Here is a 24,151-nt window from a genome sequence, read left to right on the forward strand (position 1 = left end):
TTTTGAAGTATTACCATCTGGCAGACGGTACAGGATAATAAAAACAAGAACAAAAAGGCTGAAAAACATCTTCCATCCCAGGGCAGTAGCTCTTTTGACTTCTGCTGTATAGTGCAGTGCGGTCTCGGGGGTTCGGTTCAATGTGAAGAGGGTGAAGGATGTGTGTTTGTGTTTACTTTCATGGTCATGGTCATGATGTGCACTGAAGATGGTGTCTGATTTCGTTGTACGAGGTGCAATGACAATAAACTAAACTAAACTAAACTAAATCTGTACTTGGAAACCACTACACTCTGGAGATGGAAATAAACCTAAGAAGTTAAACAGAACAGGGGAAAATGGAGGCAAATTGCTATAATGCTTAATTTGACTCATATACACTTGGATACCCTAACTATGGCTTCATATCCTAAATTTTAATTAATGTACACCATGATTTGAAATAGTGTCTTAACTGAACTTCTGAATCTGACCTGGAGAAGCATCAGAACAAGAGACAATATTATTCTGAAATTTGGACGCAGGTAAATAATAAAACTCTGCTGACAGCTGACTTTTTTAAAATCTTGCTCAGTCATTCATTCATTCATTCAATCAATCAATCAATGTATAGGCTGCCCATCTCATTATCAGGTTACATTGCCATAAAATAGCAATGTAAGCTAATTAGAAAGATAAAAATATTTTTGAAAATCCCTCTAAGAAGCTGAGCTTTACATACAAAAACTGGCAGTGAAACATGGTTCAAATCAAGCACCTTCCCAAAATGCTGCATTTTGTCTTATCTCCATTTTATGTGAAGAAATTGCAATAATTTAGCATGGATGGGAAGGATGCTATGTTCACATTTTCTATGATTTGGTTTTGTGCATATTGTTAGATATGGCAATTGGCTTCTACTTGTGCCCTCACTTGTAATGATTACTTTTTAATAAGATAATCTACAACATGCTAAAAGTCAAGGACCAATTAATGTCAGCACTATGCTAATTATCAAAGCTGAAACACTAGCTTTACACAGTTGCTGGCTGAGATATGATACTGGTGTCAAGCAATTTCATAGACACAAATTAAAACAGGGGCTGTGGGTAAAATTAAATGTGAAGATTAAACTGCTTACAATGGTTCACATATTAGCCCTTTAACAAGCAAGATGCACAATAAAGCACACACAGACACACCGGCTCTCACTGAATCCCTTTCCAGGCAAAAACTGAGGTTTGTCTTGCTCCTTCCTTCTAGTGCCCAGCATTTCTTCCCAACAAAAAACATGACTCCAGTTGCAACTTCTCTCTACCGAACTCAAAGTAAATGCAGTGAGAAGATTTAATAAATCTTTATGGTTCAAGCACTCATAAGGAGTGCTGAGATGTGTGTCCCTGCTTGGATGTCATGAGAAAACTAGTATCTCTCTTCTACAGGCAGTTATGCAAGACAAGAAGAGAGAATGAAGAAGGGGGTGAAGGAATACTCATTGCCACAACAGCAAACCAAAATAGGAGGAGGAGGAGGAGGAGGAGGAGGAGGAGGAGGAGGAGGAGGAGGAGGAGGAGGAGGAGAAGAAGAAGAAGAAGAAGAAGAAGAAGAAGAAGAAGAAGAAGAAGAAGAAGAAGAAGAAGAAGAAGAAGAAGAAGAAGAAGAAGAAGAAGAAGAAGAAGAAGACTCCGTAGATTTCTTAGAATTATGAGGGACCCAGACTTGTCTCTCTGCAGCATTGAAGAAGTCACCTTGGTCTTATTGCTTCCAATAAAAAAGCTCTTTAAGGGAGCAGATGTGTAAGATTTCAATACCCTTAACACATTCCATCTCATTACAGGATCTGGTTCTTTAGTTTTCCACCCACAAAAAATTCTGGTTCTAGGGCAATGCAAAGACATTCACATGCAGGTAATGTTCTCACCCAACCGGGTTTGTTCCCAAAGAACAAACACAGACAAAAGGAGCAGCCCCCACCTTTTAAGGTTTAACAATGAATTCTGTTCTGAAGGCTGCTTTCCACTAATTAGCTCAGACAAGGAAGAGTCTTGCCAAGTTGTTTGTCAAGGCTGCCAAAAACCCAGAGATAAGAACTAATTTGCAAGATTCTCCAAACACGGACTAAGATGTCCCCCAGTTGAGCTTAAGAGCTTCTTTGCTGTTTGCAAAGAATGCTTTTCCAAACCTTGCTTTTATCCTCTTGAAGGAGGGGCCATTACCTTGCAGCCTTACTCCCGAGTTGCCTGTGCTGCTGTAATTGTTCTTTTCTCTGAGCAATCCTGCGTGCACGCGCACTTGGCACAGGCTCCTCAGGAACCTCCACATCACTGCTGCCAGCCCCCACAATCTCTGAAGGCAGCAGTCCACTCCCTGATGGTCCTGGCCCTTCATCAGAGTCCTCGCTCTCCTCAGCCATCTGCACCTGCTGCCAGCTAACCACAACAGGTGGTCATGACATGACCCTGGGATGCTGCCACCATCATAAATACACGGTAGTTGTCTAGCAGGCAAATTTTGATCACATGATAATGGGGATGCTGCAATGGTTTTAAGTGTAAAAGCAGTCATACGTCACATTTTTCAGTGCTGTTGTAACTTTGAACAGTCACTAAGTCAATGGTTGTAAGTTGAGGACTACCTGTATTCAATATTCACCCACAAAAAAAAACACCTAGGAGATTGCAAACCTCTTTGAAAAGTTTCAAGGGAGCAGCTGGCATTCGTTCTTCTTCTAAGTATGTCATCCAGTTCCAAACGTTCTTCTTTGCAGGAATAGCTGAGAAATCAGAGATAAGAGTGAAAAAAAAAAAAAAAAGCTTTTCTGGAAGACAAGAGTATGGAACCACAAAGGTTCATGGAGAGAATAACATGGGACAAGCAATATAACACTTATCATAATGTACTTATGCAATTGTGTGCAACATTGGGATGAAAATATACAGAACTTGCATTGTGATATAACAACGTATTTTGCCATTTTGGCATTATCATCTTTAAAAGTGAACACCCATGTATTGAACAGAGGGTTATATATATTTCATTCTATTCATCATGTGAAAATCTGATTGGATAGACTTAACCTTCTCATCACAATAGATGGATAGGAGATTTTTTAAAAATTACAGTTCTAATGCCATGACCATCCCTTCTTTTTAGTGGATTCATGAATCTTCTCATTTATCACATTTGCAACACAAACTCGTACTATATATTTACTCAGAATTACATTATTTGGAATGGAACAAGTAAGTAGGAATATCAGACTATACCTACAGTTTATATATTGTTACACTGACCATTGCATCACCCCACTCAAAAACCAAAATATTAGAAATTTTAGTTGTCTTTCTCTGTCAACAAATCACAACCTTCCTTCTGCAAGATTTAACTTGGACAACTATTGTAAACTTCAGCAATAGTTTGCAGAAGCCAGCTGACAGTCTCTTCAATCAGGTTTGGGTTTTTTTTCTGGTATTTCAAACTTTACACTTGTGTTTTATTGAGACCATAAATAAACAATTTTGGCAATTTGGAGGGAAGGGGGCATAAGACTGCATATATACAGTAGTTTACTGTTCACAGAAGAGACCATGTCCAGATGACCTTAAGGGAAATGTTCTAATATTGTGGCCCTTCTAATATAGGTAGTCCTAGACTTATGACCACACTTGAATCCAACATTTCCTTTGTTAAGCAAGATAGTTGTTAAGTGAGTTTTGCCCCACTTTAGAACCTTTCGTGCCACAGTTGTTAAGTGAATCACTGCAGTTATTAACATGGTTGTTAAGTGAATCTGGCTTCCCTATTGACTTTGCTTTTCAGAAGGGCACAAAAGGGGATCACATGACCTAGCAGGATATAGCAAGTGTCGTAACTTTGAATGTCCACTAAACGAATGGCTGTACGTCAAGGATTACAAGTAATACATTTTGCAGACGATAAAGGTAAGTGTAAAATTGATGGAATGTTTTTTGCAACATTAGTACTCTGGGTATTATTACAGAGGTTGCCAAAGTACTGAATTTATAGCAGCGTTTTGCCATGAAACAGTTAAAAATCAATTTTGCACCCTTACCTTGCTTCACTGATTTTGCACTCTTGCGGTTTTTGGGATTCAATTTATTCTTTTCCTAGATAATACAAACCAGATGAAAATACACTGCCATTTTTCATGTATCGTTGAACGTCATTTTCACTGTTTTGCAATGTTTATTTTTTGCTTAGTATTTTAAACTACCATTAGAAATATATATAAATTAAACAAATAAACTAAACACATTGAAATACATTATTTGCTATTTTACACTGTCTAATGCAATAGTATTCTCTGATTGCTAAATTTCAACATGTCAACTAATTTCTAATTTCCAACAGTGAAATAGTGGTATGCGTTACTTTTCTGCAATATTTTTTTTTCTGATAAAAGAGCAAAGAAGCAAGATTTGCAATGATCTTTTTTCCCTTTAGTTCTAATATCAAATCACAATGTTATCAGATTTATATGTATATAATGTGTCCAATAATCTTTTTTCCCTTTTATTTAATGTAAAAACACAATGTTCACAGATTTATATGTGTACAATGTGTATATTTTGGTTTGGTTTGACTGAATAAATAATATTTCTAAAATATTACTTACATGTAAAAGGATTATTAAATTTACGTGGGAGATTTTTATCACTACAAGTTTTGTTATAGGCTTCTGGCTACTCTTTCAATTAAAGAAATCACATTTAATTACCTCCTCCTCGTCTGCATTTTCTTCTTCTTCTTCAGAATCTAAAAGCAGCTTCCTTTTCCTTCGAAGCCGCTTGGAGGGTCTATCAGTTTCACGGATCTGACTATTATTTGTCTGTTTCCCACAGTTGGTGGTATTGTCCTTAGACAGTCTATCAAAAAGATACAATTACATACACTCAGAAAATATTGTCTTTAAGATGGCATCAATGGCTAACATTTTTTAAATCTGCACCATTTTCTTCTCTACAAACCTACCAATTTAAATAATATTATAAGGCTCTACATTCTTCGGAGGTAATGTGCACAGTGGTATATATGTGGCTATACCTAATATTGCCTGCCTCACACTCTCATTCATAGGTTAGATCAGGGGTGTCAAACTCAAGGCCCGCAGGCCAGATCTGGCCTGCGGGGTACTTAGAACTGGCCTGTAGGGCTGCCCTGGAAACAGTGAAAGACCGGCCCACGGTGCCTCTGCCAAAGAAAATGGAGCTCGCAAGGGCCGTGCGCAACCCTCCCAAGTTCTATTTTCGTTGGCAGAGGGTTGCAGGAGGCCACCACAGCCGAAAACAGAGCTTGGGAGCCCATTTTTGCTGGGAGAGCACTTAGGCCACCACAGGCGCCCCCAACACAAGTGACATCGAGCTAGCCATATCCAACCTGGCCACGCCTCCCCCCACCCCTTCGAGGTCAAACACAACCCTGATGCAGCCTTTAATGAAATCGAGTTTGACACCCCTGGGTTAGATAATCAGCACTGGTACTTCGGCATGCATTTAGGGTTGTGCTCCATTTATCCCTGTTGATTCTTCCATATTACTGCTTTTTAATTCTTAAAGTCTTCTGAACTGATCCAGCAAAGACACTAAGGCATGTGGATACTAAGCCACAAGAAATGGTTTAATATACAGCATTAATTCAACTGCTTAACAAACAGTTGTCTTTCTTAGTTCTACATTCCAATCTGATTTTTAAGACTGCTTAGGAAAGAATGGGTATTCTCCATTTGGAAAGAATACGCTATATTTACCCTAACCTAACTAGAAAACTTAAACAAAGCAACAATGAACTGACATTATCAGTCGGACTTAACATGATATATGAATGTAGTTAATTTGTTCCATATTAATTCCCCCTACTCAGAAATGTATGGATTTTATGGACACGAAAACCACAAAGATGATGTCACTTGAAGGATTGGCCCAGAGTTGCACTAATGAGATGGGTGATCATATAAGTGGGAATAAATAAACATATACATACATTGTGTAACTGCACACAGAATGTATGATATAATAGCCTACAACGGGGGAAATCCAGGAGGGGCACTGCAAAGTTAAAAAAAGAATTGCATTTTGTATTAACACCATAAGAGTTAGGTACTCCTTTTTCTGTTTCCCTCTGAAACTAAAATTACCAATGTACATCTTCAATTTTTAATTTTAAAAAAAAATAAACTGAATTAAAGTAAACTGGGATCCCTCTGCAAATGATATTTTGCTACTGATATGGATTCTGATAGATTAAGTAATTTGCACGGTCCCATTTCTTGCCCTCCTATTGGTTCTTAATATCCTTTCCAAAACATGAACATGAGAATCCAGAAGCCTTTTAGAAATGATTTTACACAGCTCAAAAACTGTGGGCTGTGAACCTTTTATCCTCTTATTTCTTTTAAAGTGACCTTTCCAATGTAGATGTGCTGCTATACTGTTCTTTGGTCTTTAATATGTAAAGGTATAGCTAGTCCTTGACTTATGACCACAATTGAGCCCAAAATTTCTAATGCTATGACATTTGTCAAGTGAGTTTCGCCCCGTTTTATGACCTTTTTTGCCACAGTTGTTAAGTGAATCATTTCAGTTGTTAAGTTAGTAACAAGGTTGTTGTGAATCTGGCGTCCCTATTGAACTTTGCTTGTCAGAAGGTCACCAAAGGTCACTGTAAGTTTGAAAAAACAGTCATAAGTCACTTTTTTTCAGTGCCATTCTAACTTCGAATGGTCAGCAAATGTACTGTTATTAGTTGAGGACCACCTGTAAATGCAGATTGTACCCCAAGATTATATCCATGTTAAGATGTGTTTTAATGAAACGAAGCAAGCAAGCAAAAGATATTACCTGTTTTTACTCTCCTGATGAGAATTCTCAAAGTTCTCCATTTGTCGAATGATTCCTGTCTTTGGGTTCTACAAAGAGTTGGCAATGAAAACAACAACACTTCAAATATTTATTACGCAACAAGCTCCCTCTCTGCTTTTACAGCCTTTCATTAATTGAATCTCACAATCTCCTGCAATTGAATTAATCACCATGGATTTTAATGAAAATGCTATGCCATTCATACCTAAGCCCAAATCACAAACAGCTGACATATCCGGTGATATTTTAATTGTGGAAGAAACCCCTGAGATGAGAGGTCTGAAAATTTTTTAAATGCCTCTGGACACTCATTTACATTGAAAAATTTCTTTGCAACAATAGGGGAATGTTGTAGTACTTTAAAGAATAACAAACGAGTTTACCAGTTGTTATAGACATTTCATTTAAAAAAGCCCCTTAAGGACACAATCAAGAAATGAGTGATTGAACTAAGTATGAGGACTTAATTGAATTTCAGAGCTTCTTTCTAACTAAGATGAATCCTTTAAACTTGAGTAATGTTTAATAAAATTGAGAGATACAGTATTTGTAACTATCTATTGTAACCCTTCAAATAATGTACATTATTATAGCTGTATGCAGGATTATTTTTTACATAAAATGCATGTACAGTAGTTGGTTTTAGTCTCCTTTTTTGCAATAATAATATCTGAACAGAAGATTAAATTATATTCAGCTAAGCAGGGGTTTCCAGCTTGGGTGTAGTGAACCATTCATTTATAAAAATATATAGACCAGGCTGAAAAAGAATATAAATTGGATTCACTTGGAGATACAGGAAAAATGAGTGTTGAGATCAGATTTCATTACTAAGCAGTAAAAATATCCCTGGAAGATGTCTCATTAATCAAAGGCAAAGATGAAGCCATAACTAGATTTCCCCAAAGAAAAATTAAGTCAGGAATGATCTTGTGATCCAAAAAGAACCATGTTAACCCCAGTCATAGTCAATAAGTTGTAAAGCTTCCAATATATGATTTTATCAATTCAATTATGATGCTGAGATAATTAGTCTATGAGATAACATCAATAACAACAATAATAAATTGGACTATCTTACTATAGGGTAACTCTGAGCAGCTTATAGTTACATAAAATCTAAAACATAAAAAGTTAAAAACCAATATTAAAACCAAAAACACATGGGGGATGGTAGGAGCTGTTATTATTCAACCAACCACCTCCATTGTGCTGATCCCCAACTATTTTGGAAGGAAGTACAGAAGACATTTCTATCAAAGAAATGTAGGGCAAACTTTATTTTGATAAACAATTTCTAAGGTATTACCACCATGGCATAGAGACATATCGAATATGTATTAAATTACTTCAGTGTTCACAGTGGAAATATTATTGGCACAACATGAAGCAAACTAGAAAAACCTAAGCAGGTATGACACAGAATTCCATATACATGGCCCTACAAATATACTGTATATTTATATTTAATTTGTATTTATAGGGCTATGTGTATGAAATCCAAATCTGAAAGAGAAAAATGACTGCCAATATCTGGTGGATTGAAATGGGCTCAGAAGACCATGTTGATATATCATGCAACAGTATTTACACAGTTCAAAATACCATCTTTAGACTCTCCAAATGTGTGGGATTTAGCTTTCAAATTTTTAACAAAAGACACAGAGGCTGATAAATTCTAAAAGTAGAAATCCATACCTTTGGAAATCTTCCAGGTAGGGGGAAACTGTTTGAATATATACAGTAATAATCCAAAGAGAGGAAAAACATGTTTTTTCTACTAATCAGATAACGTAATTATTTAGCTATCCTTAAAGAATGTAGATAACATTTCCACTGCATAATTTATATCTCTACGTAGGCTCCTTTTAATACTTAATTAGTATCTGCTATTGTCTACCAAGTCATTATTTTTAATCAATGTTAAACATCAAGTTCTAATGACTTCAGTATGAGAGATTTAAGAAAGTGCATTAAATCCAAATTGATCTGTTGTGATTGGATGTTACCCCATTTCAGCAATCGACATGTTAGCATGTTTAAAGGACAATATCATATTTTAAAATACACACATTTATGATAGAAAACTAAGTACCAGTATGCAAACCCCTGAAAAATAAGGGGAGACCTTTTTTTTTGGAATCAGATTATAGAAACTAAATATTATATAATTTGTTCCACAATTAAATTGATTAGTCCTAGGTCAATATAACAGTGTCCTACTAAAAAATGCAGCTCAGACAAATTATTGGTCAATAGATATACACTGACCCAATGATTTTTATTAATGGAACAACAAGAGAATGTGCATGGGGGGGAAGGGGTGTTAAAATCATGACCTCAGTACAATTATATGTAAATATAAAATAAATTTACCAGGAGGAGATTATCATATTATTGAACATTCTTACAATATTATTTTGTTTAAGATTATGCTAATCACGACACCACTCTTTAAACTAACCAACTGATTGAATATCCCTGTTATTGATTATGAAAATGTGCCTAAACCAACTTTAAACATCATTCTCTGTGGTCTACAAGCCTCAGTTCTGAGTATCAGGTCAGAAAAAGCAATCTAGATACTTTTATTGTTGAATTCTTGGTGCTCTCTGAGTTTGGTTGCTTGCTTGCAGAAATCAGCCATCAATAGATAACATAGAGATAAACCACATTTACATCCCATTCAAACAAGAGAATACAAAAGCTAAGAAGGAAACAAAAAAAACAGAACTTCTCTTCTCCAGCAATCAACACCTAGATTAGCAGGGATTAAGACCAGACAAACAATCAAGCAGAAAACAATAATCTAATCAAGGAACTACCAAGAAAATCACATCTCCACTAACAGTGGCAGAACAAGCTGCAAGATAAAATAGAGGAGTAAACCCCACACTCAGTCTCACTATGTTACACCGTGAGTTAATGGAATGTCTGTAAACAAATAGTAAAGGTCCTTGCAAGATACTCAGAGAGTATCTTGCAAGAACCTTGCATCTGAACTACACATATTCTGTTCTATTGGATACTTGTAATAATAATAATAGCTAAATGAATTCTGCATCAGATAAAATTCTGTAATGCTACTTAGCACTTCATAATACTAAGAAAGGCAGATAAAGCAAGCCTTTATCAGAGTAAAATAAATAAATTCTACAATGCAAGTTGCAGAATATGAAACACTATGATGGGTTTAATATGAAAATCTGCCTGTAAGAAGGCACAACTCCCCAGTAGGTAACTGCAAAGAAACACAATCCTTCCATCCCCCCACCTCCCACAACCATCTGGTCAGAACCTATCCTTCCATTTTCCCTGCCCCCTCCCCCCCAATCACAACTAATGAAGTTTCTTGGGTTAGAAACAAAACATTTTGTTCTTTTCTTCAAGGAAAGCTGCCTTTTGAAAAGCATCTTTGGGACAGTCCCAAAAGGTGGGGCTAAGAGTGCGTTCTTCAACAGGTAACACATATGGAACAAGTTCTCAAAACAGAATCTGACTTACTCATAGCTACAGACTATTCCACAATCCTTCCTAATATCATATATCCACAAATATCACAAAACCAAAAACTGTGTTTTAAGTTTCCACAGATATTTACATCAATGCAGAAGAAAGCGGGGGAGGGGGAGAGATTGTGTATGCCAGCAAGTCCAAAGGGCAAGATCTATAACCCATTTAGTACATAGACCAGGGGATGCCAACCTTTTGGACTTCAGGGACCACCAAACTCATAATTTTAAATCCTGCGGACCAGAGACCCTGGGAAAATCCCCAAAAAAGTCTGCAAGAAAATTCCCCACCCCATTTTCCCACCAATCAATCATTCTTTATTTAGGATCACAGGATACCGTCTCCAGCTCCGTTCTCAGGGGGAGAGGGAGAGGGAGAGAGAGAGAGAGAGAGAGAGAGAGAGAGACTTTTGGCTTCATGCAAGGAAAGCAGCAGACGTCTTTCTTTCTCTCCCCCAAACTCCTCCAGAAATGAGTCTTTGTGAGACTTCTCGTGCTGGCGCAGCCTCTTGGATCAGGATGCCTTGCAGGGTCCCAAAGACTCATTTCTGGTGGAATTTGGGGGAGAGAAAGAAAGACTTTTGCTGCTTTCCTTGCATGCAGCCAAAAGCAGAAGCGGAAAGAAGCAGCCCGATGGCATGGCCAGGCGCGTGGGGCGAATGGGGCAAGTTCTCCCCCGCTGCCCTTTCCCCCCTCCCCTCACTACCTTGTGTTGTTCGCAATGAAAGCAACACAAGCCTTGTGTTCCCGTGGGCCATGTGGGCAGCACAGCCTTGTGTTCCCGTGCAGCCTGGATTAATTGCTTTGGGGAGTGATTTGAGGGTGACATTTCTCTGCGGACCACCATTTTCTCACGTGCCACCAGTGTCCCCGGCCCACCGGTTGGCGACCACTGACATAGACAGAACAATGGAAGGACCAATGATAATTGGTCAGAGATGTTTCTGGCCTGAAAAATTGTTTTTAAGACACATTTTTTTCTTGTCAGTGAAGTATTCTTTAAGAATTGTAAATGTATGAAACAACTTATCTCAGGGTAAAAACATCAAAATGCATTTCTTAAGAGAAAACTTGTCTCCAGAAACTTCATGTTTGTTGTACAGTGAGCCACACACTAGACATCCATAAATTCCAGCCCTGTTTCCTTTTGTCTGCAAATTATGAAGGAGGGCAATACATTTTCTCTATCTAGACAAAAGAACATTAGGCAACTTGTTTCTATACTATGACTTGACACTATTGGAGAACAACTATCAAGCAGGATAAATAAAATCTTGCTGGCCAAGAATGGTTGTTAGATTCATTTCAGAAATTTTAAAGATATACTGTGAAAGCTCATCTGTACTCAAAGCACTAACTATACTTTCTACTATGAACCAAATTCTGCACCAGCCTTTTGGGAAAGATATCACTTCACATTCCTGGCAACACATTAATCACTCATTCTTTGACTTGAAAAGTACGAAATTTCTTATCAGTTTGGCTCTGGAAATATTAAAGTTCAGAGGCACACTCAAAAGTGATTTACAGGTAGTCCTTGACTTATGACCATTCAAAATTACAATGGGCCTTCCCAAAGCTAATTACTATTTTAATAGTTATGATGGCCCCATAATAATCTGATCATATTTTGGGTGCTTGGCTGCTGGCTCACCTTTATGCCCATTTGCAGTATCCCAGTCATAGGACTGCAATTTGCAACATTTTTGCCAATTTCTGGTGTCACCTTCCAGTTTCCAGCAAAAAATGGCCATTGGGGAATATGAATTATCTTAATCAGTGCAGCATTCACTTAACCACCAAAGTAAAAACTGTTCATAACTTCCCATCTGTTCCCACAATGCCACGACTTATGACCACAAAAACATAGGATTGTAATTATTGTGTCAATCGCGGTCATAAGTTGAGGACCATCTGTATTTTGATTAAAGGTGAAGATGCATTCAATTTGAGTGGAATTCCATGCAGCACTGACTGCAGGGGAAGTGAAGTGAAGGATGAAAGGGCAAATGACAACAGGTGTGTAATGACACTATATGAGAGTTGTCATTCTGGCACCATCATCTTTTGTTTCAAATGCAGTGTGCTTGCCAATGTTGCAACTTTCTTCTGATACAATTCAGGCATCATTTTTCCCCATTTCTGACTTTTCAATAATGGATGAACATGCTTGGTTCAATTTCTCCTGCGTGGTCTCTCCTACAGAAGGTGTGCACATAAGGGCTTCTTTGTCATTTGTTATGGTTACCCCAAGCATCTTCCTATGTTCCTCCTATAAGTGTAAGTAAGTCATGGTTACTGTGCTATACCAACCATGGGAGACTTTCTAATTTTCGCAGCAATTCCCATAAGGGAAATCAACTGAATGTAGTCAAGCATGAACTGGCATGGTTAATCTAATAAGATATTGTTCTAAAGAATTCTGAATTCACCTGCCTTTATTTCATTATTGCATGATTATAAAAGCTATTTGAGCCAGCTTGCAAAAATACTCATTTTAGAGTTCATGGACTTAAATGTGTGGAGCTAGTTTTCTCTCTATTCATCTTTGCTAATGGTATAATAGCTGTTTTATGCTCATAATGTTATGAGGATTATTACTGGATTATTGTGCCAATAATTATACAACTATTTTCTAGAAAATAACTGAATTGGAAAATATGCCTCATCTTAAATAACACTGATGAAAAATGACTACCTTTACAAAAATTCTTAATCATTTTTTGTTGCAACTGTATTACACTTAATCAAGAGAGGAGGTATGGATAGCCAATTCATTTCACCTGCAAGGCAGAAAAAAACCATGGGGAAATAATTTCATTTGTATGGGCTCCATGTCTTTTATTATCTGAAGATAGAACATCATGTCACTCACTTTAATTAGAAATACATCCTTTGAAACACGAAGGTTTTCTGGTCTGAAGAACCCTCGCATGATTAGTGAGGCTAAATCTGTGTAACAACTTTGTGCAGTTAACATCAAACAGTTCCTCCAATTAGCTTGTGAGTAACACTTAAGAACTATTGTCTTTAATGATAGCAAAGCACAATTTAAGGTTAACACAGGAGATCCATAAGCTCTCATTTCATTGCACAAACTAGGTAAGATCATCTTTGGTGCTAGTAAGGAGTGGGTTTTGCTTTCAATTTATATTCTAGTGGCTTGTCCTGTCAATGTTGGTGGGGGTAGAGGTTCTTTGGTTGGGCTGTTTATTCTTGGCTTCTTTGGCAGTTCCTTGATTGGGATATTGTTTACTTGATGGTTGGTCTGATGTTAATCTTCAAGTTAATCGATGCTCATCTAGGTGTTGACTGCTGGTGGGGAGGTGTTTTGATCTTTTTGTTCCCTTTTTAGCTCTTGCTGCCTGTAGATAGTTTATATCTGTGTGTCTACCAGTGGCTAATTTGTCAGAGTGCCAGGCTTCTAGAAATTCCCTAGCGTTTTTGGATTTGGCTTGGTCTAGGATGGTCAGTTTCCCAATTGAAACTATGGTTAAGTCCGTTCATATGTTGTGAAATTAAAGAGTTTTCATCATGTCTTCTGATTGCTAATTGGTGTTCCTGGATGTGTTCTGCCAGTTTTTTGCCTGTTTGTCCTATGTAGTGGCTGTTGCAATCATTACAGTGTAATGTAAATTATTTAGCACTACTTTTTAATACCAACTATCAAAGACTAACATGACCTTAATGTCCTAAATCCAGACAGGTGTCAGCGTTCCAGCAAACCTCCATTCCAGCTAATAATTCTGAGACAGACATCTCTCAAAAATTTATTTTATTTGGATAGTAACTGGCATAACTATGGAATCCCTAATCTGAAAGTTCCGGGCTTCCTTACAATAAGTAAAAACTACAAATCCATCCCCTGCACCCATCACCACATCACATGGCCCAATCACCATCTGTCCCAAAGTAAGACTTCCTTTCACTATGCTCAACATGACCTGACCTTGAATCAGAAAAAGAATGTTATTATATCTAACTAGATCCACTCCAATGAATTTCCCCCTCCCAGGCTCAATTGTGGCAGCGTGGGCGCATCGGATCTCAATATGGCTTCCAAAGCTGACAACAGGTATCATACGATATCAAGTCCTATGTCCCCAAACTGCTGGACATTCTTGGGGTTTTTTTCTTGAAAACTTTTAGCTTTTTATCCAAGAAGTTTCTTTAGTTCTGAAGAACCTTTTTCGATAAAAAGTGAGATGTTTTCAAGGAAAAAAAACCAAGAAAGTCCAGTTGCCTTATGGAAAAGCACCGTTGGAACAACGGTGATCTGGATGATTGAGAATCTCCATAGATATCAAGTCTGTGGTTTCAATTAGCATTGAAAAGTACAAAAGAATCAAATAACTAGCATTCTTTCCATAGTCTGTAGAGCCCGAAAGTTGAATTATCACTTGGAAACCTGACATAGTCCTCAGCAGGTTATCCAAGAGTAAAGCATCCAATGCTTTCCTGTGTATGCCAAACCCAAACTGGTTAGATCCATTCCTGACTAAGCATTATTTCCTCCAAAGTCACAGAGCTAAGAATCTACTACTCTCAACAATATTGATCATTGATGCAGCTGTTTAAATTCAAAGGAACTAATAATGGCTCCTTTAGTTGAAGGTGAAATTTAAGACTTTTAGAAGTTCTCAAAAGAACCAATGCTAATATATGCAATAAAGTATACACAACCACATGTCACTATGTAGCACTATGCCAGAAACTAATGTGAGACCAATAAAGGAGAATAATTATAGCTCAGGTTGACATGAGGGGTCCTTGGTGCTCTCTGAGCTTGCTTGTTTTCTTACAGACATTTCTACACAACCAAGCTCAAAGAGCACCAGGGACCCCCCCCTCCCCACAAATGTGAAACTCAGTGCAAAGAAATACAAACTATGTGCAGTTAGGGAGCAGCTATGAGGAATTGCTAACAGACATACTCATCATTAAGATATCATACATTATTCCCCTCTATATATGAACATTTACATTTAGAAAATTTTACTATATGTAAAATGTTAGACCAATTGATGGGGATGACTGCATTTAAAATAATTTCCTCATATGGCTTATTATTTATTTAGCACATGGCTTAAGTGACAGCAGTGAATAAAAATTGGCTTATTTCTGAGAAGTCTACCTTTAAGCAATTACTGTGACTCGGTAATACTAATACCACATATTCAGTTTTTTATTTTTAATAAATTTACAGACATTTCTAAAATGTTGTTTTCACTTTGTCATTATGGGATTCTGAGTATAGATTAATCAGAAAAAATGAATTTCAACAACTGTAGAATCAGGCTGCAACATAACAAAATTGACAAAAGTGAAGGGGGCTGAATACTTTTGGAATGCACCATATTTTAAATTCAGGGGTTTCATAGCTCTATTTGGAAAAGTACCCGGAAGTTTCAAAGCAGACATTGGGAACAGCTTGCAAACTGAATACCTTACCCAATATCATTACCAGTCTACATTTTTAATCTAAGGTTGCTCAGTACAATATAATATATGAGCCCTTTTTTAAAAAAAACCCTAACTGAAACTATTAAGCTATCAGCCTAATTTCCAACTGTGGAGTTTAAACTGTTTCCACATCAAGAAATCAGTAAGATATCCAAAAATTAGAGTAGAGGTAATGTAATATGCTAAAAGCAACATGTTTAAGGGAGAAAGATATTTACAGACCGTAATGCTCTGCTATTCATTTCATTAAAATTAACACTGCTGATTGTTGTTGCAATGAACTATAATTTCATTCATAAAATGATAGAGGTTTATGTTAATCAGAGCAAATGAGAAGTAATCTTCATCACATATTTTACACTGAAATTCCATATAGTTTCAAATTCAGGTTCTGTTTTGGCACCATTAAATACATTTCCCAAGAAACTAATTTTAGTGCGAACATTTGCATAGTGAAGGACTACTCAGTTTAGTTACGTCAAAACCTGACACAGGCCTTTTATAATCAAGAGATAAAGACTCTGATTTCCATGAGTAAATTAACTCCCCTATATTGACCAGTATCACTGATCTGCAAGCCTCACACTGAATTAATTACCTGGTCATATAATCAGAAACAATGTTCAGAATTTAAAGTCTTAATAAACAAGGCTGAAAAAGATTGTGAAAGGCGGAAATATGACAGTGAACTACATCTTCCCTATATAAAGATATCCAGTACTGTATTCAGTGACAATTTCTACCATTTTACTGTACATTGCTGCCGCTTTTACAGTATTAGCAGCCTGAGATCCTGACGCAAGCTTAGACAAATCTTACAAATGCAAGGCATAACTTCCATTTAATTTATTTCCTATGCATTGTCACTATTACTCTACACCAAAGGCTGGCAGTAATTTCAAGACAGAAATTCCAGCAGAGAAAAATGTCTTTGAAGATATACAATTGTTTCTGCTGGAAATGTCCACATGCACAATTACTGTGGCCAGCATTAACAATTCCACTCAAAGAACACAGTAATAAAACTACATTTAAAGACGTTTTTCATCTGGATGTATGTTAGTTAATACCAGGCTAGAACAGTTTCACCGAAGGAGCAATTTCAATTAAACTAATAGTTCTGCTAAGCAATTCAATAAATATATACATCTCAAAAATCTCATTTATGTAAGATTAAGGCATACATGTACATGTATAGGCACATCTATGTATGTATACAATGTTAATGTGAGTCTTGATGCACTTTAAAGGTAAAAGATTTAGTAAGATTTTAACTTTTACAGACCTCATTTCATTAAATGTATGAAATATGTGTATGTGTACAAAAGCATAATAGGAAGCCCAAAACAATTGACTGAATATTATTACTACTAGAATTCCTTTCCTTTTGGGGGGGGGGTTGAGGAGCCCCACAAAAAATCACAATGGTGTCACTTTTCAGAATCAGTTGCATATATTTTTGATGTTCAAATACACACTCACATGTAAAGAACATTCTGCAGATGCAAGAAGTAAAACTTCATTCATACTCATTTTAATTTTGGATACAAAGTTCTGCTATTTATTTTTGTGGTTTGTTTATGATACAGGAATACACAATCTGCTACCTTCCAGGTACTATTAGTTTGTACATTTCACATCAGTAATCCTGGCTACAGCAAATGGGAATGAGTTTGGTGAGTTCTGACTATCGTTAAGGAAGTGGGGGGGAAATGCAAAAATTTAATTCCTGGCATCCTATTAAAAGTTTTAAGAAAAGTATTTTGATGTAACTCTGAACAGCTGATGCCTGTAGGAATAGATGATTATAAGACAATTATATAGACACAAAATTATAAATGGTGAGATCATTAGGCCATGAAATATGATATATGAGTTCTATATCACAGAAACACAGATATCCATAAAACATTTCATAACCCATCTGTCCCTCTCTGTGAATGTTTTGGTATGCCAACAAGGGGACAGATCAAATGTGAGTGGAATGCTTGAAGAAGCAAGTACTAATCCATGCCACCTTTTCTATGAACTGAACAAGAAAATGTTATGGCTCTCTATCCAGAATTAAAATCAGGGACGTGTCTCCAATTACCTCAAATCAGGGATCTGGACTGCAAAACTCCAGGCAATCACTGGATGGCAGCCAAGATACAATGATTTCCCCACTTTGCTGCCCCCTGGTGGTTGACCCCATTATTACAGCCCAGCTCCAGATGCCTTATCTCAAGATTTTAAAAAGTTAATTTTGCTCAATGACCAGTGTAAAGCTCAACATCTATAAACCAAAGAGAGCAAGAACCATCCTCACAAATATCATGATGCCCCCGCAACTTTCACACCTCATGTGTGAGGGTGCAGCAGCCTTTTTCAGGCACACCAAATAACCTCGGTGGTTGGGGAAATAACAGAACAACAGAGTTGGAATCCCAAAGGTGCTTTTTCAGGAGGCAATTGGACTTTCCAAGTTTTTCTTTTCTGTTTTCTTTTTTTAAGACGTTTAGCTTCTTATCAAAGAAGCTTAGATAGATACAGATACAGATTAACAGAGTTGCAAGGGACCTTGTAGGTCATCTAGTCCGACCCTCCACTCCCACCCCGCCCAAGCAGACCCTACATCATTTTCTTCTTCAGCTCTGACAGGACAGTGGGGAGCTGTCAGAGCTGAAGAAGCTTTTTGGATGAGTAGCAAAAACGTCTTCAAAAGAAAAAACTAGATAATCCAGTTGCCTCCTGAAAAAGCACCTTTGGGACAACCATGGCCCGGAGGACTGACAATGTCTACAAACTAACAGAGTTGGAAGGGACCTTGGAGGTCTTCTAGTCCAACCCCCTTGCTTTCGAGCAGGAAGCCGTTCTAGGCCATTTCAGACAAACGGTTGTCCAATCTCTTAAAAACCTCCCGTGTTGGAGGAGCACCCGCCAACTTCGTTCCGTTGAAGATGGAGGCGTTAGCCCAATCCCGTCCGACCAAGGGTGGCCATTCAGTTCAGGACGGCTTCGGGTTGAGGAAGGGGCTGTCACCTAGCACAAGTACCCCCAACCAGGCTGAGGAAAAAAGCATCAGTTGAGCGAGGCTCCTTCCGCTGCTTGACTTTTGTTTGGTTTATGTCATAATAGCCATGGGGAGGCGGGGGTAAGCAGCGGGAAAGCAGCTCGTCCTGAAAGAACAACTCACCACGCTCCTCTAACTAAAGTCCCCAGCCTATTTTAGCCCCCAAACTTTGGGGGCCAAAGGGTCGCCACCCGGCCATTGGGGAAGCGTCAAAAGAGCACCCGCCGGGCCGTCAGAAGGGAAACCTCCATAGGCTTCCCTATTCTCCTTCCCACCGGGCTTGTCTTTCCTTGCCTCTGCCCTGAGGCGGCGAGGGGACGACGACACCGTCGACCCCCACCCCACCCTGGGCTTCTCCCCTGCAGGCACAAAATGGCGGGAGGAAGCGCAGCCTAACGGTGAGAGGGGGGCGGCCGGCGGATGAGGTGGAGGACGGCAAAAATGGTTTTTAGGGGGAGAGAAGGCCAAGCAAGTCCTTTGGCGCCCGCCTCGCCCGGAGTCCGTCTCCATCCCACACCGAAGTTCAAACTCCAAAAAGTTGTGGGACGAAAGGGGGAAAAGGAGAAGAGCGGCCCCCTGCTTCCCCCACTTGGTACGCTCTAACTTTCCCCTGTCAGTCCCCACTTTCTTTTGACTCACCTCCTCCGCCTCCCCTCGGCTCGATTCTTCGCCTTTAAACTCCCACAACAATTTTTTTTTAAACCAGCGGAGCTCGGAACAGCCAAGACGCATGCGCGGAATAACTGGGGCGCGGGCCGTTCCGGCCGACTTGTGGAACAACCGAAGGGATGAAGAGGCCGGAGGAGGGAGGGGGGGCGCACGCGCCAGCTGAGCCCGGGCGCATGCGCGCGGCGTGGCTGGAGTTCCTTTTTGGCGGGCGCGGTTCGGGATGGAGAAAACTCACCTGAAGTCGTGGGGGTGTGCCGCGGGGAAAAAGCGCTACACTTCGACACGGGAGTTAGGGCTTCGATGTAATCCGTCCAGGGAAGCCTGCCAGCCGACTGAAAACAGATTACATAAAAGGCCGATCGATTCGGGGCTTGCAGAAAAAGGAACTGTGCTCGTATTGTGTCTTGCGGCAAAAATCCCTATCACCAGGGCTGTTTACAGAAATTATTCCTCCCCCTCATAATTACCATCATCCTTCTAGGCCCACACCTCCTGCCCTTCCCCTCAAAGGACCCCACAGCAGTTTGTGGGAGAACAGTGAAAAAGTCTTAATATAAAACTGACAAATCAACCACACTTGGCAATAAAAAAAAATTAAGTCCTTTTTTTTTAAAAAGAAAAAGTCAAAATAATAGACAGCTGTCATGACACTATGGAGTTGGTGGTATAAAGTACTGAATAGAAACAGATTGAGTCTGAAAATTGTTCTAAGTGCTATAAACAAGTTGACTTCAATATTCTTAATCTTTAGCTAGGTCTTTAGGTCAACTACCTTCCCTTCAAAGGAAGTAAAATGTATATATCTTCTAGATTTGGACATACTCCCACTGGTAGATTTTGCTTTGCTGTTTAAAAACTTTGTCATGTGGCAGCTAAAGATTCCCCTATTTATGCTACCTTAGGTATATTTAAAAATAAAGCATATCCTCCTCTTGACTCCATGGTTATACTGTATACCACAGATGGCTAGGAACAAACTCCACCACTATAACATCTGAAGCCAAGACAACAAAGAGAACAGAAACAAGTCTAAAAAACAGTTACAATTTTTTTTTCATAGAGATGGAAATTGTCTAAAGATACCTTTGATCAAAGCTTTTGAGATCTTTAAAAGCTATCCTCAAGATACTTAATTGTGCCTCGAATCCTTGTTACAGGCAGTCTTTTTAGAATTTGATTTTATATTTATATAAAATGTGGTGTACCTGCCAACATTTTTGCTGCGGCATCCTGAACATTGTTTTTGAAGACTCTTCAAAAGCAGCCTTTTCTCTCAAGCTATGTATAACAAAAGCACACGTCACTATAGCCAAAAATCACTTCAATAGTACATTATAAAAGGTGATTAGTGCCATCAGTATGAACAAAGTAAGTTGCAACCACCTGAGCTGATATTAAACTGGGTATAAAATTTAATCCAGCAGCACGTCCAGTTTAAGAACTAAATCCAGAACCGATAAAAATCACCCGTCTATCACCGTGCTAACCCATATTAGCTTCATAGAATCACTAGCACTATATTCCTTATCCAATGTACTACTGTTTCAGATCATTATTATTTCTTTGGAAACAGGTGGACAAGAAATATTGTTGCATGTCATACTATGACAAGACCTGCTCCCCCAATCCCCTGATGATATATCTCAACAATTTAATGTAGATATTAAATAACTTGGGATATGAGTGAACTTTTAAAAAATTATATGTCATAATGTTGCTAGCTTTTATAATAGCACAGATCTCTCTTTTTTTTTTTCTTTTCTCCCTCTAGAAAACAAAAAAAAAGTCAAGAATCATAGTGGGGATTCGATACATTGATTAGGCTAAATTAGTTTTTGGGTGGGTTTGAACATAGTTAGTCTTGATTTAGTATTGGAAAAAAAAATCACACTTGGCAGTAGTTGACATGATGTATGGCTTAGTTAGGCGAACCAGAACTGGTTGCAAAAGTTTGGGTGGCCACCAGAAAAGCAGTAACAAACATTTCCCACATAATTTTGCTGCCATCTCAGTGGTGTCTGGATTCCTACAGTCCAGATCTGGTAGCCCTACTTAGCATATTGTATGAAGGTAATTGTCCACCTCTGTAAAAGGTAATTGTCCACCTCTGTAAAATCTTCCTGTCTAAGGAGTGGTCCCCAATCTTTATGGCTTGGCTGCCTGGCTGGAGGGTGGAAGATGAGAGGAACCAGGCCACGTTTATGGTGGGCCGGTATGCATGTGCATACCTATCCACCGCTTGTGCAAGTGGAGCTGCCTGTGTGTTGGCCTGCCGCTTGTGTGAGTGGAGCTTATGTGTGTGCGCGCACTGGCCCGCCTCTCACACAACCTGGTTTTGAATAGGACACACACACACTGGTAGTGGGCTGCGGCCTGGGGGTTACGAACTATTTAGAATGCATGGCTGATGGTTTCATAGCCTTAATCTCATTTAATCACTTTCATTACAAGTCAAAATGTTCTGTGATATGTTTTGAATAATCATAGATATGAAAAATGCTTTATTTATTTATATCCCAGCTTTACTAGTTTTGCAAATAATTCGAGGCGACAAACATCCAACACACCTTCCTCCTCCTATCTTCCCCACAACGATAATTCTGGGAGCTGAATTGGGCTGAGAGAGTAAGAAGGTCACTCAGCTGATTTTCATGGCTAAGGTGGAACTTGAACTCAGAGTCTCCTGCTTTCTACTCTGGTATCTTAAGTAATAGACCAAACTGGCTATGCTTGTATTTCATATGCTGGTGTTCCATTTAATTGTTTTGACTGCGCCATTTTTGAAAGAAGGGCAATTTTCAAGCCATTTTAATTTTTTTAATTGATTCAATTGATACATAGGGTATCTTCGATTTACAACCATTTGTTTTAATAACTGCTTGAAATTACAATGGCATTAAAAAAGGAACTTATGTCCAGTTCTTGCTATTACAACCATCACAACATCCCACAGTCACGTGATTAATCTTCAGGTACTTGGCAACCAGTATGTATAACAGTTGCACCATTTCAGTGTCATGTAATTGTCATTTGCAACTTTCCCAGAAAGCTTCCAACAAGCAAAGCCATTGGGGGAAGCTGGATTTGCTTAACAACTATATGATTCGCTTAACAACTGTGGCAAAAAAGATCCTAACATCAGGCGCAACTCACTTTACAAAAACATCTCTTTTTCACAGATGTTCTGGCTCCAATTGGGGTTATAAATTGTGGACTACCTGTATTCTTTTTTGTGTATAGTTTTTCCTTGGGAAACCCAAGTTGGGAAATCTAAGTTTATCAAGACCTTAATACAGGTAGTCTTTGACACAGAACAGTTCATTTAGTGACCAAAGTTATAACGGCACTGAAAAAAGTGATTTATGGCCATTTTTCACACTTATGACCTATGGTCACGTGATTTACATTAGGATGTTTGTCAAGTGACTCACATTTATGATGGTTGCAGTGTCACGGAGTCATGGGATCCCCTTTTGCAAACTTCTGACAAGCAAAGTCAATGGGGAAACCAGATTCACTTAATAATTGTGTTTTAATTTAAGAACTACAGTGATTCACTTAATAAATGTGAGAAAAGTTGTAAAATGGAGCAAACTCACTTAACAAATTTCTAACTTAATGTAAACTTAGGGCTCAGTTGTGGTTGTAAGTTGAGGAGTACATGTACTTTTAAAGCATTATATTTTTGCTTTTTCTACTAGTTCAATCTGTTTACCTTCAAAATTGAAAATCTTCTATTCCCCAGTTAAAACAACAACATTCCCTTCTCTCTCTTAAATGCTGTTCCTACTCCATCTCTAAACCTTTGAGTTTTAACAGAGAAAAATAAAACTCTGGGGAGATATAATGGTTCAACTGTATATAAATAAAAAATATCCTTGATTACCAGACAGTTTTGAAGCAGCTATTAACATTCACAGAAAACATCTTTTGCCAAATTTGCAAGTCTGATTTGAACATAAGATCCTGATTCTGCAAATTGTTAGACACATATTTATACAGATATATTTCTCCCTATGTACACACATTTAAATAAATAAATAAATTTCATATTTGTTCATTTAAATATATTCCCAACTGGTTGGATCTAGGTATATAGAAAAGTCCCACTGAATTCACTGGAAACTATTTTTTCTTACCCCAAAGGTGCTTTTCAAAAGGTAGCTGGACTTTCTTGATTGTTTTTTCTCCTTTAAGATGTTTCACTTCTTATCCAAGAAGCTTCTTTGGTTCTGGGTGAATGGTGGTGAATGGAAGGATTATATTCCTTAGCACTCATCTGGTTATTAGTACTCTTACCACTCTGATGGTAGGTAGATAGTTCTCTGAGAGTTGTTGAGGTCACTTGGGGATTTATCTGTACCCTCAGAGTCACCAGAATATAATCCTTCCAAATTGGGACAACTATGATCTGGATGATTGAGATTCTCCACAAACATTTAGTTTTTCTTACATCCAAATAACTTCCAAAATAGCCCAATCCATAACTTAATTCGGGCCATGAAAGAAAATACTTTAATAGAAATGTTGGCCAGTCATTTATGTTAACCAGATGAGAAATGTATATAGGTGATTGTTCTGAAGAAGGGAAGAGACAG

The 24,151-nt window shown here is 38.2% G+C and overlaps 1 protein-coding gene across 4 annotated transcripts in view; it reads right to left on the reverse strand.

The window, feature by feature from the left end:
• The window catches only part of LOC113437465 (lethal(3)malignant brain tumor-like protein 4), a 58,289-nt gene extending 38,467 nt beyond the window's left edge, over positions 1–19,822 (reverse strand). The window contains exons 1-5 of one of the 4 annotated variants that reach the window (XM_087939810.1): positions 19,789–19,822; positions 6,837–6,904; positions 4,718–4,865; positions 4,052–4,106; positions 2,664–2,752 (exon numbers count right to left, since the gene is read on the reverse strand). In XM_087939810.1, coding sequence (XP_087795936.1) covers positions 2,664–2,752; positions 4,052–4,106; positions 4,718–4,865; positions 6,837–6,877 — 333 coding nt within the window. In that variant the 5' untranslated portion in view covers positions 6,878–6,904; positions 19,789–19,822. Of the gene's footprint in view, positions 1–2,663; positions 2,753–4,051; positions 4,107–4,717; positions 4,866–6,836; positions 6,905–8,555; positions 8,579–19,007; positions 19,189–19,523; positions 19,725–19,788 lie in introns of those variants that run through there. The other 3 variants (XM_026702472.2, XM_087939809.1, XM_087939811.1) reach the window with 3 other exon arrangements.
• Positions 19,823–24,151: the final 4,329 nt, after the last annotated feature.

The sequence above is a fragment of the Pseudonaja textilis genome, chromosome 10 (genome assembly GCF_049901715.1).
Source record: "Pseudonaja textilis isolate UNSWEBS1 chromosome 10, rPseTex1.2, whole genome shotgun sequence".
NCBI lineage: Eukaryota > Metazoa > Chordata > Lepidosauria > Squamata > Elapidae > Pseudonaja > Pseudonaja textilis.